Genomic DNA, 16,339 nt, shown 5'->3' on the forward strand with positions numbered 1-16,339 from the left:
TTTTTTCAGGAAAACGTGAAATTACTCGAGGTGAAAATTCTACAGCAAATTGTTCAAACTTGATAGGAGCTTCAGCCATTAACAATACCGTTGGATACGATACTGCACCTGGGGGTGCCAATATGATCCCCGATGATACTGCACCCGATGAAGATTTCGCTGTAGCTATTACTCAAAAAACCCAGGTGAGACAAATTTTAGCCTAACCTATGTAAATAACAAATACTAGGCTGTCATTTAATAGGAAATGATTCGAGATGATCAGCTCTACTTAAAATGGCTTGTCCCATGTACGCATACGATAAATTATATTATACTATACCCATGTTATAATGCACGCAATTAACGAGCATGTTAAGCATTAATAGGCTTAATACAACAACTTTCCTGCAGTTGCAAAACTGTCGGGAAACAATATAATATAATACAAACTGTTTATCGTAAGCACTTGATCATAAACGATTTTTCAGTCACTTAACGCGACTAGAAAATCACAAAAGTCACATTATATAGTGTGACGAACAATCGACGCGTGAAAGTTTGCCAGTATTGTGCGATGATGAAGTTATCACGATATAAAATCACAATATTGCCGTGATTGTACCGTGTTATAAATTATGCATGTCTATGATCCTACATAAATAACTAACGCAAGCTTCTTTTTCATTTCATGTGAAATGCATCGCACGCAAATGCATTGTACAGGTACATCATTCCAGTGGTTGTTCGTGTCCTTGTAAAAAAACGGTAGGAACTTTTTCGACGAAATTCACGTGATTCGAATTGGTCAATCTCGTCAAAGAGACAGGCGTACCCTTGAATAGATTGTACCCCCAGGTACAATATTCCCCATAAATAAATATTCCTCCGAGGTTCTCGGATAACGACGTGAAACGATTCAACATTCAACGTCACGTCGCGTGTCGGTTCGCATCGTAATTTGAAAATACAAATACAGCGCCTACCGATGATGATTTCTCAGTTTTCTTACTTTTACCTATCAAATGAAATTTGATCACAAGACAGTTGAGAGAAATTTTAATCCCATTTCAATAAAAGCGAAATAAATTATCGTCATCGATAGAGAAATCGATAATCGACGAAGCGCTAATCTTCTGCTAATATTCTGCAATCTAACAAAATATATAATCCAATAAAGTTTTCATTTTTATCGTTTTTATCAGAGTCCGAAGAGTTGCGTTTATAACTATTTCGCCAGACGATAAACACGAAGAATTACACAATATCGAGTACATCCAATTAACGAGATTCGTTCGTAGTAGCCGAGATGCTTATTTCACTCTTAAATACGTATATACTGTATACAGGTGCAGAAGAAAAATTATCGTACAGGTACGTGGGAAATACTCCAAGTAACGCTTTCCGGAGCGGAACTCGTGAGAGCCGTCGAGTGATTTTTATCGCAGCCCTTTTACCTTACCTTACCTTACCTTACCTTACCTTGCCTTGCCTTGTCGACGTTGAACAGAAAAAAAGAAAGGCCTTACTCATAAGTTGTAAATTTCTCAAACCAAAGCTACATTACTTTTATCGGGGAAAGTGTGCTATTTCTAAAAATAAATTGACTGGCAACTGCGACGAAAGAAGCAAGATTTGTAGCTAACGTTAAAATTTATTGTTGAAACTTGAACGAAAAAATGTCCAACTCCTCTCGCACCTGGCTTTCATTCATTTATTTATTTTTTGTTTTACACCGTTAATACCAATACAGTTTGACGCAATAACGAACGTTTGTCACATCGATATTCATAAGTAAAACGTAACGTTTGTCACACTCTATCGTTTGCACAAAGGAGAATTATCTGCAGAATTGTTATCCGCAATTTACATTCCACACAGTGGCATATATATGTGGGCATCAACAGGCTCTTCTTCACTTGCAAATGATATCGATGCGACACGACGATGTCTAACGTTTGTCAAATGGGATCGAAGAATTATGTGCAAAGAACACGAATATACACATAACTGTGTCATTTCATAACTGGCAAATTTCATTCATACTTTCAAATCTTCATTGATTCATTCAAACGTTGCATTTCTTGATTTCGCTTAGTAGTACTTTTTCGCTTTTTTTCATTACGTAAATACATTCGCACGTTTCCCCGGTGCAAAAAATATCACTAACTTAATTCGTTAATTGATTAAAGGTAACGTTGGGTAATCAAACTTTAAATGTTAATACTTTGACACCTGGTTATCTGCGCAAGATGAAACGTGAAACTATTGTGCAACATTTCTATTCGAACTCATTCGAGTTTTATTCATTATGCATATCTTAACTTGATTATCGTTGATGTTTTCTACTAATTTTTCCAAAGAAATTTCTTAAATATACCCATCTAAATGCAAACGCCAGAAATGTAATATTACATACATACACGCGACGTTGCGTGAGTTACCTGCTTACAGGTATATTCGGTATATGTACATAAATATCTATATGTACATTGTACGCTATTCACTACATCTGCTATAACTACTCTTTATATACAAATATATACACACACACACATACACACTGCGGATCCTATATTCTAACCAAATGAAGAAAGAAATAATGATGTTTGTTTTGCATGACTTTCGCCGTATTTCAATCTTCAAACAATCATTAAAATCATGACTTTTTTAATATTTTCTTACGAACACGTTTGATGAAATTAAACATATACATGCATATACATATGTACATATGTATATTCATTTTGCAGCATTTATAAAAAGCTAATAATAAAGCAAATTTTGTAATTTACGCTTTTAATATTTGATAATAATAACTACTCAAAACAGATCCTCCACTTTTTATACCATGTACATATACTACTCGTTTATAATGACACTCTCTTCACTTTTATCCATGTGTCGTACACACGATGGTGGAAGTAGGTATAACAAAGAAAGGTTTACAAGCAGCAGTCTGCCTTTCAAGAATTAAGATTCGCTGTATCCTTTCGTGAAATGTTTATGAAATATAATTTTGCTTCTACCGACGTGACATTTTCAATTCGAATTGAAAATTCGATTCGCTTGTTGCAGAGAGATGCAGAAGCCATTCGAAGTGCTTTATATCTTGGTTTTGCTCTTACGATCGCGTGGATAATAGGCGCAGCAGGTTTATCACTGGCGTGGTTAGTCCTTGTGTTGGCATTAACAGCGACAATATTTAAAACAAGGATATCCCGTCTTCTTGACTCGACCGTTCATCGTGAATTGGCCAGACTACGGCGAAAAAGAGCTTTGTACAAAGATGAAACCGCTGAATGGCTAAGTTTACTTCTGAATAAATGGTAATTACGCACTTTTATAAATGTACATGTAGGTGTATACGCATATGTATGTGTACGTACATATGTACATGTTGCTTCGTGCGAAGAGAGTCGAAATCGTTCCGCGTGTAAAAATATTTACAAAGTTGTTAATAATGACAGGCAAATCATCAATTTGACTTGAACGTCAGGCAAGAGCAAAAATATTAATTCTTTTTACCTGCATCTACCTAACTAACAATATTTTTCGTTCCTTTTCGTTCAATTAATTTAACAAAATGCAATCCAATTGATGTTCGATCATACACGTATACATATACGTATGCCTTGTGTATAATTTTGTTTATAAATGAAAATTATTCGGAACGTATTCGGAACCGTATAGGCGAATGAACGTACGAACGTTCCACTACCAATAGTATGTGGGTATTTGTAATTACTCCACATTCCTCCAGTGCAGTGTATAACCGTTGCCTTTCACGTTTCACTGTTACTTTACTGCATCGACTTACCAGTTATAGCTACTTATATGTATGTAAATACCGTTGCTGCTAATGTCTACCTGATGACAAAACTATAGGTTTCGAATCGCCACTTCTATTATATAACTTCTCTAATATCTATATTTATATAACTTCTCTAATATTTATACGTTCAATTCGGTTTTCTCAAATCTCACACGCATCTCTTATCCGCTAAAAATTGTGAAAATGTAAGAAATCTCTCAATACATGGCATATGCTGAAGTTGAACGACGCGGCGTGCCACGCCGTTTTAATAAAATTAACAAGTTGTAATATTCTGCAAAATAAAGCTAAAGTAAGTTACTGTAATAATCACCAAAATGTACTGGTTTCAATTTTATAAAAATTAATTTTTAATTATGTATCTGCATACCTGTAACTTGATACTTCGTTTATGTAATGTAGGTGGAGATTTAGCGCTGCCAGTATATTTTCTTTAGCAAAAGAAAGACTAGAACCTCTTTTAAACGAAGCAAAGCCAGGAATACTTGGTAAGTTTTGGCAATAACTATGATTGGCTAGTAAAATATTCAAGATTGTTACGCTATTTAAAATTCTTGCAACACAGAGCTCTTTACAATGTAAAATGATCAGTCAAAAAGTGAAGTTTATCGTAAACAACCGTATAACTATATAACATAATGCGTATTTAATATTTATTTCAATTTATTGCAAACTTGTATCCAATTTTGAAATTCAGAATCATCCGTTTCTGAGGCATTGAATTTCCTTCTTGAATCTAAAAGTAATTCACATTTTTCTTACATCTTTCTTCTTATGTCTTTAAAATTCTCTTTGTTTGTTGCAAATATTTATCGAAAAATATTTATTGCAAAAACGTGAAGTCGAAATGATTAATCGTTACATATATCGTTTCAAATTCCAATATTTATGAATTTATAATTTTATATTGAATAAATAATTTTAATGGAGATTAATTTCTTAGGACCGCTGGAATTAAGAGAGCTGACACTTGGCGAACAAACTCCTTGTGTCACACGCGTAAGAACGATAGATTATGCGAATGACGATGACGTCGATGGTCAAACTAGGCAGACGAAATTGTCGATCGAGGCTGACCTACGCCTCGATTGTGAACAATTCCGTATGCTCATTACAACAAGATTATTTGGCAAAGGGTTAGTATATACATATGTAAGTACCTATAGATACAGTATATACTTTATAAAAAAAAAAAAGTGAAAAACCTATCGATTGGTAATATCTGATTGAAAAGATCTGTAATATTAATATCCTACGAGTTAAATGAATAAAAATTCATTTTAATTATTACAATATTGTAATATCTATTCATCGCGGTAACCGATTCATTGACATTGATTTATTCATTACCTTTCAAAAAATTTCATTTGAAATTCAAGGGTTGGCATGGACGTTGATCTGGCCGTGGAGAAACTGTCTCTTTCTGGTACCATACTTGTTAGCCTGACCCTTAATTCCATGGCACCGTTTCCTCACGCAACCTCTTTAAGCGTGAGTTTCTTGGAGAAACCGGATGTTTGGTTCAGCGTGAAAATCTTGCGAGCAGTACAAATGATGGAAATGCCTTTAATTAAAACCTGGATTCACGCGGTGGTCACAGACGCTTTGGCTAGCTGGATCGTCGATCCTGGCCACTTTGAGATGAATCTAAGAGCACAAGAACGACCCGTGCCCAAATTCGATTCATTAACTAATTCCATACCGCAAGCAGTGCTTACTATCGTTTTATCTCAAAATGGATATTCAGGTACTACGAATTATCAATCTAGAAACATGCAGAAATCTATACAATCTACATATACGTGTACATATGTCGATAAATATTATAAACGTTCAAAAGAAAAAGAAAAAGTGATTGAAAAGACATTCGGATCTTGCTGTAAAAATAATAAATAGTACAAGCTTGAAATGAATAATTCGGATGAAGCTTCACTTAAAAAATGTGAATTCTATACACAACAATCATCAAACTGAGAAATACTCAATGTATTATGTATACAAAAAAAGTCTACAACTTTTTTAATACACATGCATACACATTAAAGCTAAATATAACAGCAAAAATGAAATGCTATTTCCTAAAAAGTATAAAACTATTGGTGCGTCTTTTTATTTATAGCCTTCACCGCGGATGAAGTGAGATGGCTGGTGGTGACATTGGGAGATCAAAGACGGATCACAACTCCTCTGAATCCCACGTGGAACGAGGATATATCTTTCTTAGTAGGAGTCTTGGATAACGAGAAAGTCTCTATCAAGTTGAAAGCAAAACGACTTGTCAGCACCATCACGTTGGCTCAGTTCGAACTTGCGCTCGGGATGTATCATTGGGATAGCTCGCAAGTGTAAGTTAACAGACAGTTTACATACATACGTATGCGTATTTTACAATTACATCAACTTCAAAAGCTACAGAAAAAGGAAAAATATCAATTAAAGAATGCACATTTATATACACAATTTTAACATTTCCATCAAAAAGAATCGAAACCGTATTACAACAAAAGAAACCGTCCCGGAATACTGCCAACATTCCAAACATCAACGCTCGATTAGAGTACACCGCACTACCGAAATTGGATCCAGACTTACCACGACCAGAATTAACGGAAGATAATTCACATTTATCGGGTAACTCTAAAATTTTTTATATTTTTACATCTTTACATCTTAATCAATGATGATCAAAATCATTGCGCATCATCGAATGACGTAATTATCTTGGTCGGTGCTATCCCACTTGATATCTTCAGTGTTGCAAAAGTATACCAATAGTGAAGTGCGAAAATTGAATTCGTCGAATTCGTAGCTTTCAAGCTCGATTTTTTTTTTCTTTTTTTTAATATGCATATACACGTACAGGTACACCTGCAAATGCACGTATGTACATATAGATGTACACATACATATACACTGTTGTGCGCGGCGCACAACCATTACTATTCACTTTTGTCAGTTGTGCAGCAATGATATGATATATGATATATGATATGATATGATACTCTGCAAAATCGTTGAATAATAATGATAAATACATACGTGTACATACTCGTATTTGATAAATTTCACATGACTCGCTACGATTTATTCAATACAAAATTGTTTTCAGGAGTGCTCGTCGTTTATATTCATTCGGCAGAGAATCTAAATAGCGACACTTCCCAATGCAATCCTTATTGTACATTATTTAACAATCGTAAAAAGGTACGCTTTCACTTATATATGTATTTATCCTCTAATATAGATTTTTTTAATCTGTCGATTTCCTACTTTACCTAGTTGAATACCCTTTATTTAACATTCAGGTGAAAACGACGCATTACATTCGAAGCACTACGTCGCCCTGCTGGGAATCAAGAGCACAATTTCTTGTTCAGGATTATACTCAAGTGTCTTTAAGTTTTGTTGTATACTCTTGGAATATATCCAAATCGATTGACAGTGATATGCTTGGGCTCGCTATATTATCTTTATCTCAAGTAAGATGGCATAATTATGAATATCTTAATTAGAAAATCAACAATGAAAAGCAATCAATATTTTCTTTTTTATCACGTCGCTAATTACAGTTTTTTGATATCTGTAATTAGTTACATTACACAAATAATTAGCAATAATAATTTTGTTCAGGAAAGTACATGGATAGTTAGAAAAAGATTGATTCTTAGTGGGTCGAACGTTACGTCAACAATGACCGTTTCCGTACTATTCCATCCTGTTAAAAGCGTGCAGCAAGTAGTCACCAGTCGAAGGAGCAGTTTGATCTTTCCAATATCAGACGATGAACCGAAATCTAAAAGAAACAGCTTACCGTGGATGCAACAAGCAGTTAGTACAATCAATACACAAACACAACAACCGCGTATCCACAATACCGGCGTAAACGTTATTCTATTTCTCCTAACGTATTACGTATTTCTTCAGAAACTATTACTAACTCACAAGGATATAGATCCCGCTTCATCAGACGTATCCAGTCTACTTTCCACTGGAAGTGGATTAATGGAAGTAACATTGGTACGCGCGAAAGATCTTGTTGCAAAAGATCTGAATGGTTTCAGCGATCCTTTTTGCGAATTGAAACTAAATAATGAAACAAAGTACAAGAGCAGCATAAAAAAGAAAACACTGAATCCTTGCTGGGATGAAAGTTCCATCATGGGTTTGCCCCGAATTGGCGAAACTTTGGATGTCGTAAGATTTCTATCTATGCTTATGTATATTATATATTTTGTATATATATATATATATATATATATATATATATATATATAACGAGAGTATATGTACTATACTCATATATTGTACATATATACAAAAATAGCAGCTACAACAACAATAAATGCAACACTTTTTTATCATTTCTTTACATAGGTATTATGGGATCATGATACTTTTGGTATGAAGGATTATCTTGGAAAAGTATCATTGACTCTCGACGACATTAGAAAATTATCAAATAGCGATCAGCAGTCACATTGGTTCACGTTGAGAGGAACTAAAACCGGATCTGTAGAGTTGAAAATTAAGGTTTTATCCGAAGAGTGCGAGGTACATAAAATTTTTATTGCAACAGTTAACGTTGTTAAAAATATTTCAAGTTAACATTTGAAACTATTTACTCTATTTCATATTTTTTCATGACAGACTCAAAGCACTTATGCAGCTAGCAATATCAGCGAAAGTTCAACCCAGTTAAATATTGAAAGTTCTGAAACAGTGTCAAACATTATAAGAAGACCTTCAATGGAAAAATCAAAAATGAGATTACACTTGGACGTTGTACCACCGCCGCCACCTCCTCGTACAGTTACTTTGTTAAAACCAATTATTTCTAGTCAAGCTGGTAAATTATTTTCCAACAATCTGATATAACAAAAATCACATAAATGTTTTTCCTACATCTTTGATGTTTCAATTAGACAAAGCTAGTATCGCAAGCAAAGATTCAAACGAAATGAATGGAACCGAAAATTCCTGGATACCTAAAGTTATCACAGAAACCATTACAGATGTAGTGGACGAAACTGATACATCAAAGTTAAGAGAACGGCCATCTTCTCACAACAGTTTAACTCCAAGTCCAGAACAAAATTTCGGCAAAAAATTACCACAGTATAACAGCTTTCGCGTTATGAAACAAAAGGTGATCCATTATTAGATCCATTCTTGAACAATACATTGATTTAACGATAATTTAAAACATTACTACGTATAACGTGACAACGTAATGTACATAGTAACGAGAATGAAGAATATGCAATAAATAGTAATAAGATTGAAGATTATTTAAATTATTATTTGCTTATTATTTAGTTAGCAATTAATTTATTATTAATTATTATAAATAATTTTAGATGAAAAGAGGATTGAAACTTCGTAGATTTCGTTCAGAAGTAAATATAGAGGACAAAAATGAATCAAAGGGCATAACATTAAGCTTGGAACCTAGAGGTGGAGGAGAAGCCGATGCTACAGAACTTTTACAAGGATCTGGTTTAGCCCATGCAGTATCACAGCCCGATATGCTTAGCAGAATAAGACAACCTAGTCCCCACTTAAGATTAAGACCGAATGGTTTGTACATTACATAATTAACATAGTTGCATAGTAAATGTATATAGAAAAATACAATCGTGTTCTTGCTTTCAAACATCTGACAAAATTACATATCGTAAACTACATATGATGACTTTCTCAACTTTTTTTTTTATATTATCTTTATACTTTATTTATTGAAACAGAATTGAAGATTGTCAATGGCACTAAAGAAAAATACTCGGGCATAGAAGGAAAAGTTTTACAAGCTCAAGGTCTTCACGTTGCGCATATCGCTCAGCTATATTGTCGAATTAAGCTTCAAATGTAAGTATGTAAATGTATATAGAAAATACAAACATTTATTTGAGAATAATATAAAAATTCTCCTTACGTATATATTTATTAGATGTACCAGTCCTGATAAAATTACGTCTTCGGCAAATGGTGGTAAAACATTAGCAAAATCTCGACTTTTACCTGCAATGCCTAATCCACAATTCAGTATAGATTTTCACATAGAAGGTGACAATGTTCCTAGACAATCTTTATTAATATTCGAAATCAGAAGTGCTAGCAAAGAATTATTAGCTAGCCGGCGCATCACTCTTCATGAATTATTGGGTGAGTATAATTTACTTTGTATCGTAATTTAACACAAAAACAAGTTTAAAACTCAACATTCAAATGCTTTACGAAGCTAAAGAAAAGTAATATAAGGCAAAAGTAATCTGAAATTCGAATGCCTTACTACGAAACTAAAGAGAAGTAGTAACATAAGGCGAAAGTGATTTAAAATCCATAAATTCCTTTCATAATCATGATGTCATAACACGTATATGTATACAACTGGATATGTAAATTTTGTATTACATTCAGGCGTTTCCGCGGCAACTGATGAGATTCATACATGGTTAGCATTAAACAATGGAGCATCATTGGAAGTACAAATTGTTCATGGAAGAGAATCGAAAAGTAAATCTACAAAGAAACTCTTTCGATCCTGGTCAGTACATCGAATAGGAAAAATATAAGCTTTAATCAGTCTTATATATATTTGTAAAAATTACAATTTTTAAATTTCTCCTGAGAAATAGTAAACATATTTACCAATTGATTTTACATTTTACATATTTTATTACATGTACAGATATACATAAATAAACTTGTTAATCTTAAAATAAGAATCACGATATTTGTATTTTGTATCATAAAATGTATATAAGATACTTCACCTTTCATTATAAATCGATTTATTAAAAAAAAAAAAAAAAAAGACGAATCTATAAAGATGAATAACGATAGCTTTTTTTTGGTGTTTATATCAGATTAATATTTCTTAAGTGAACTCTCTACAAATTATGCATTTGTTATCAACGTCCAATACAAATATACTTATACTTTGAATTATAACAAACAATTATATTTACAAAAGCGTTATACAAATATTGTTCATTTAGATGTAATATTGTTCATTTCTGACTTGTCTTGACGATTTACACAACGATATACACAAGCAAAGCTGAAAAGAAATCTCCTGAAAAGAATGTAGAATATTTCTAATAGATTCAGTGCAATGAGAAAGATAAGTTTGATTAAAAATATCACATGTACAAATAATACCGTACAGCATCGAATGACAATGAACAAAAAACAGAAATGTTTATCTAGCTCCTATGCCATCCAGCTTGGACTTGTTTTTATCTCTGCATTGAATATGTACACTTAAATGAACATTTACACTCGAGTGATTTACACTACCATTACTATAATCAGCTGACACTGTAATTATTCTGAATAATTATTTTGACTATCTGTCATATTATAGAAAATAAATACAGATTAGTTTTAAATCTATGTATCATTAGCCTTGTATTTTATAACATACGAAATTTTTCAAGAAAGTAATTTTTATTTTCAATTTTCTTATTAAATATGTTATATAAATAAATATATTGTAGTACTGAATATTATACACAAATATCGTTTTAACAAAAGTATACTCAACAATGATAGAATATAAAGAATCTGGTATAATAATATATTACATCCAGACATTAAGAACATATTGTTTTAAAATATTAATTAAATTGAATATATATATGATGAAAAATATTAGTAATACTGAGATAAAATACATCAGATACAATAATAATTATTCATAATATAGTATATATTTTTATGATATATGTACGTTAATCACATATAATTAATTTTATATTATATAAAATATTAGTATAATTAATATAAATATTTAAGGCACTATATAAAATATAACGTAAAAAAAAGATATACACACATTTATGTATATGAATGTATATATCTTCAAATACTTAAATTTTGAAAAATGCATACCTGCAGCATTATTATTATTATTTTTTTTTTATTTCAATCAAGAAGCAATATCACACACATTTTGTACATTATCTTAACTTGCTTAACTTACTTGTATATTTTTGAAAATCTTAATATTGCAGCCAAATCCAAATCTGCCATTAACTTACTTGCCACTGAAATAAAAAATAAAGAATGATTACTTTACAGTGTACCATGTAACTAATACTAAATAATTTTCATAAGTAATTTACTTCAATCTGATCAAATAAATGTTGCAAAATTATCAAATATATTAACTACCGGTATTTTATTTTTAAATATAATGTTGTTTTCAAAAATTAATCGTCTTACCCTCAAATTACTTTGCACATTCCTATTCCCAACTTCTTCTTGACGTTTTTCACGTAACTGATCTAATCTTTCTTGCCTTTTAACAGCCTCAATATTTTTAATACCTCGACTCTGTTGTTCAGCAATTCTTCTTTCTGCAGCTTCCATCTGTTTTCTTCTTTTCATTTCCTAAAAATAAATATTTATCATTTTTTTGCAATATTTATTAGAAGTAATCTTTAAAAATATCTTTAAAAAATCAACATTATTCGTGGATTCCTTCAATACCAATTATTATTGATCACTTTTACTGCAACTAAAATTAATCCTTACAATAATTCTAAAATGTATGAAATTAAAAAATTATACATATTTTGTATGTATATGCAGATAATATAATATACATATTGTACGTATACTTCATTATCCTGAAATATTACAGTATGAACAAGGACATAATACTTTTTAATATGATGAAAATTCATTAAACATTGTCTTTTAATAATGCAAGTGTATACCAAATGTATACAAACGTATAATGTTGTACAAAATTAAAAATATTAATGTGTAACAAATAAGGACATTTAAAAAGAAAAATACTAAAATACAAATTAGATTGAAACTGATTAAAACTGATAAAAATTGGTTAAATTATATCTTAATGTGTAATGATACGTTAATATATTAACTTCAGAACACAATAAATGAAAAATTTATACAAAACGACTGCCATTCATATTTGGACACTTAAATATTCAAATATTAAATATCGAAACTGTTGCAATATTGTAAAAACAAATGATACAATAATAAACTTCAGCTCATTTTAAAGCTTGAATTCTCCATCATTCATTTTACTCTACAAAGATCTTTTCACATCACATAGGGGATGAGTAAGTGAATATATTTTTTTTCTCGAAAATGCCATAAATTCTCATAATATAAAAACATTGAAAAATTTTGTTCGTGACTAACTCTAAAATGGATTTATAGATTGATCGTGCTGTACAATTTTTTTTTCATCAATTTATTGAATTTTGAATTAGGTAAAAACCAATATAACATTGAATCGTAATGTTACGATATCCGTTATTTAAGTCTAACATTCATTCTAATATTAATGAAATATTAATAGGAATCATACGTACATACGTATATTATCATTGAATAACCTTAAAATTTCATATCTTACCAAATCTGGTGTTAAATCTTCACACGAAGATGATCCTTTACAACAAGATAGAAAAAGATTTCCCATAGTAACTACAATTAATTTTTGCTACAGTTAAGAAATTGAATTACTCCTGTTACAATTTTTACACTATTCCCAGTAAACATAATACGAGTGACAAATATTGTCACCTAGTGTCATTGACTACTACTCGATGTTAGTATTCTCGATCAATAAATTTGTCGTACAATTGTCGTTAAATTTTATTGTAAACATTTTCACATTGTGTAAGAATATTACATCAAATAAGCTTAAATTTTATATAAAATTTTATACAACGAAAGAAATTTTAATATTAAAAATTATATATATGTATATATAGCATATAATATCTCTTTAATAGACAGGAAAACAAACCGACAGACAGACGAATGTCTTACTTTCCATCATATGTACAACACAAATATTATTGTTATTAAAATTTTGACCATAAATATGAGATGTTGTACTACAAACAATACAAAACAATATCAAAATACTGTAATCATAAATAACAGATATAGTTGTGTTTCTAATTGTATAATCAATTACCTTTTATAGAAATAATAATAAGTATAATAAAATGTTAATATTGTTACAGCTATTGCGCATTAAAAATGTTTGTCTGCGATAATTTATTATACGGCCACATATTATATTCCAGATTTTTAATTTTCATAATTAAACATTATAATCAAATGAAATAGTATTACAAGAAATAAAACCTTATATTTAATATTTTAATTATTTATCTGTGAATAGATACTTTAATCAATTTAATTCAATGAGTGCAAATCATAGACGCTAGACGCTATTCACCTACTTACTTACACACATGACACAAATTTTTAATGACAGAAAGTTATCGTTATCATATTCGTTTGCGGTACAAATTTTTTACTAACAATGACTTCACAATAATAGATATCGTGTAATTTAACTGAAATAATACACATCAAAATATGATTGATACGTGGAGCTTGTGATTATTAAACAAATACCTATTTGCAATAATTACAATTGCATTGAGGTGTAATTGATGAAATACATATAAATGTACAATGTGTAAACCTAATATTGAAGTATATATGATAAATAAGGTTAACTTATAAGACGAAAAGATCTCCAAAATTCTGTGATTTCTTAATACGCTATTAAGCATAAAACTTTGACTAGTCATCGTATGCAAATAAATATTGCTTAATTCATACGCATGTCATAGTTTCTCAGGCAAATATGGTATCTTCATGGTGTTATTTCATATTACCAGTAGTTTTATTTATTGGATTACTTCGAAAATGTCGTGAACGAACATGGGGAAGATGTAAAAATACAGACAGTTTGTTAGGTCGAGTATTCATTGTGACGGGTGCCAATTCTGGTATTGGTAAAGAAATAGTAAAGGAGTTAGCTAAAAGAAAAGCTACAGTCATTTTAGCTTGTAGAAATTTACAAACTGCTCAAAATGCGATGTCCGATATACGCACTCAAATATCTACTGGAGAATTGGTAATATTATTTCCTAATTATTTATTTCTACCTCACAGTTAATGTGACGGATGTAGTTTATGTACGTATCTTGTGTATCTTTAAAAGATGTTAATTTTTCAGGTACCGATGGAATTAAATCTAGCATCGTTTGCATCAATCAGGGAATTTGCTAGAGAAGTAATAAAAAATTTTGCAGAGGTTCATGTTTTGATTAATAATGCCGGAGTATACGTTCCTTTTAAAGAACATGCTTCAACCAATGATGGATTTGAAATTCATTTTGGAGTAAATCATTTAGGTCACTTTTTGCTTACAAATTTACTTCTGGAACATTTAGAACGAAATGGGCCAAGCAGGTTTGTACCATAAAGTGAAATATTTATTTCTAAATTACTCAAATTTGTTATTTACTCGTTTAATTGTTTCTTTGGAAATAGAATTATTATCGTGACGTCTAAACTTTTTGAATCTGGGATAATTGATTTTTCAAATCTAAATGGGGAGAAGGGTTTGGTAGTCAAAGGACGCATGAATCCCGCGTATTGCAATTCAAAATTGGCAAATACTTATTTTGGTATTGAACTTGCAAAACGCACAGAGAACAGTGGTGTTAATGTTTACATGGTTTGTCCTGGATTCACTTACACAGGATTATTCAGAAATGTGAAAAGGAGTTGGTTTCATTATATCATTTTTTCACCTGTCGCTCTATTATTTTTACGTACTGCAAATCAGGTAGCTATTTTTATACACTACATAGTATTTTTTATGGAATACCAGTTGAAGTTTTGTAATAAATATTCCATTACGTTTATATATTTTTGTTATAGGGTGCACAAACTGTATTACATTGTGCAATAGAACCTTCATTATCCAACGAAAGTGGTAATATTTACCGTGATTGTAAACTTTATGTTTCGAAGAAGAAACTAGACTCTGACGTAGCACTACGCTTATGGGATGTGAGTGTAAAATTAACTGGAATGACTGAATCTGTAAAATGAATATTTTTATGTATATTACATACATTATTTTACTTTTAACGTAATATTAGTGGCCGTTTAATATTTATTTTTATATGTAAATATCATAGCATAATGATATAGTAACAATGGAGATATTACTACCACAAATCTTATAAGAAATGGTAACATATTTTTGTTTGCATTGTTACAAATAAAATATCTCACTATATAATTTTTTAAAATACTAGAATGTTGAAAATGTTATAAATTTTATTAAATCCTCTTCAAATTATAATAAAAATGAGAAAAACTTCAATACCAATAATAAAAAAATTGTTACGTCAGTAATAATTTGTTTTGATTGTTATATCAGTTGTTGAAAGAGAGAGAGAGAGATATTATATCATAAAATTATACACAAATTATTCTACTCGCGAATCAAATTATAAAAAAAAGTATTTATATGTAATATTATTTTTACATTGATTATTATACACACAATAGGTGTATGTGTTTCAACATGTCACTCATTGTAATAAATTAGAATATATAATGCAATATCATGTTAAATTATTCAAACATGTTTGCTAATTTTTTATTTTATAGTTCAAACATTCTGATTGTTTTATTTTTTTTCTTTTGATATTGAACTGA

The 16,339-nt window shown here is 30.6% G+C and overlaps 3 protein-coding genes across 3 annotated transcripts in view; 2 read left to right on the top strand and 1 right to left on the bottom strand.

The window, feature by feature from the left end:
* LOC122537761 (tricalbin-1-like) overlaps positions 1–10,543 on the top strand; it is a 13,558-nt gene extending 3,015 nt beyond the window's left edge. Inside the window, 19 exon segments of the mRNA XM_043671245.1 lie at positions 10–185; positions 3,058–3,308; positions 4,217–4,302; positions 4,758–4,950; positions 5,194–5,561; positions 5,934–6,159; positions 6,297–6,445; positions 6,924–7,018; positions 7,120–7,293; positions 7,445–7,642; positions 7,739–8,008; positions 8,189–8,365; positions 8,462–8,660; positions 8,737–8,960; positions 9,172–9,391; positions 9,559–9,679; positions 9,762–9,976; positions 10,232–10,348; positions 10,351–10,543. Coding sequence (XP_043527180.1) covers positions 10–185; positions 3,058–3,308; positions 4,217–4,302; positions 4,758–4,950; positions 5,194–5,561; positions 5,934–6,159; positions 6,297–6,445; positions 6,924–7,018; positions 7,120–7,293; positions 7,445–7,642; positions 7,739–8,008; positions 8,189–8,365; positions 8,462–8,660; positions 8,737–8,960; positions 9,172–9,391; positions 9,559–9,679; positions 9,762–9,976; positions 10,232–10,348; positions 10,351–10,415 — 3,524 coding nt within the window. The 3' untranslated portion in view covers positions 10,416–10,543.
* Positions 10,544–10,859: 316 nt separating this feature from the next.
* Positions 10,860–13,542, bottom strand: LOC122537762 (small VCP/p97-interacting protein). The gene is made up of 4 exons (XM_043671247.1): positions 13,212–13,542; positions 12,041–12,208; positions 11,799–11,862; positions 10,860–10,889 (listed from the first exon to the last, which is right to left on the bottom strand). The coding sequence occupies exons 1-3, from the start codon at positions 13,275–13,277 to the stop codon at positions 11,848–11,850; spliced, it is 249 nt and encodes an 82-aa protein (XP_043527182.1). The 5' UTR covers positions 13,278–13,542; the 3' UTR covers positions 10,860–10,889; positions 11,799–11,847.
* Positions 13,543–14,011: 469 nt separating this feature from the next.
* Positions 14,012–15,929, top strand: LOC122537763 (retinol dehydrogenase 11-like). The gene is made up of 4 exons (XM_043671248.1): positions 14,012–14,738; positions 14,841–15,076; positions 15,158–15,455; positions 15,551–15,929. The coding sequence occupies exons 1-4, from the start codon at positions 14,466–14,468 to the stop codon at positions 15,722–15,724; spliced, it is 981 nt and encodes a 326-aa protein (XP_043527183.1). The 5' UTR covers positions 14,012–14,465; the 3' UTR covers positions 15,725–15,929.
* The last annotated feature ends 410 nt before the right edge of the window (positions 15,930–16,339 follow it).

Source organism: Frieseomelitta varia, unplaced genomic scaffold (assembly GCF_011392965.1).
Source record: "Frieseomelitta varia isolate USP_RPSP 00005682 unplaced genomic scaffold, Fvar_1.2 scaffold_929, whole genome shotgun sequence".
Classification (NCBI taxonomy): Eukaryota; Metazoa; Arthropoda; class Insecta; order Hymenoptera; family Apidae; genus Frieseomelitta; species Frieseomelitta varia.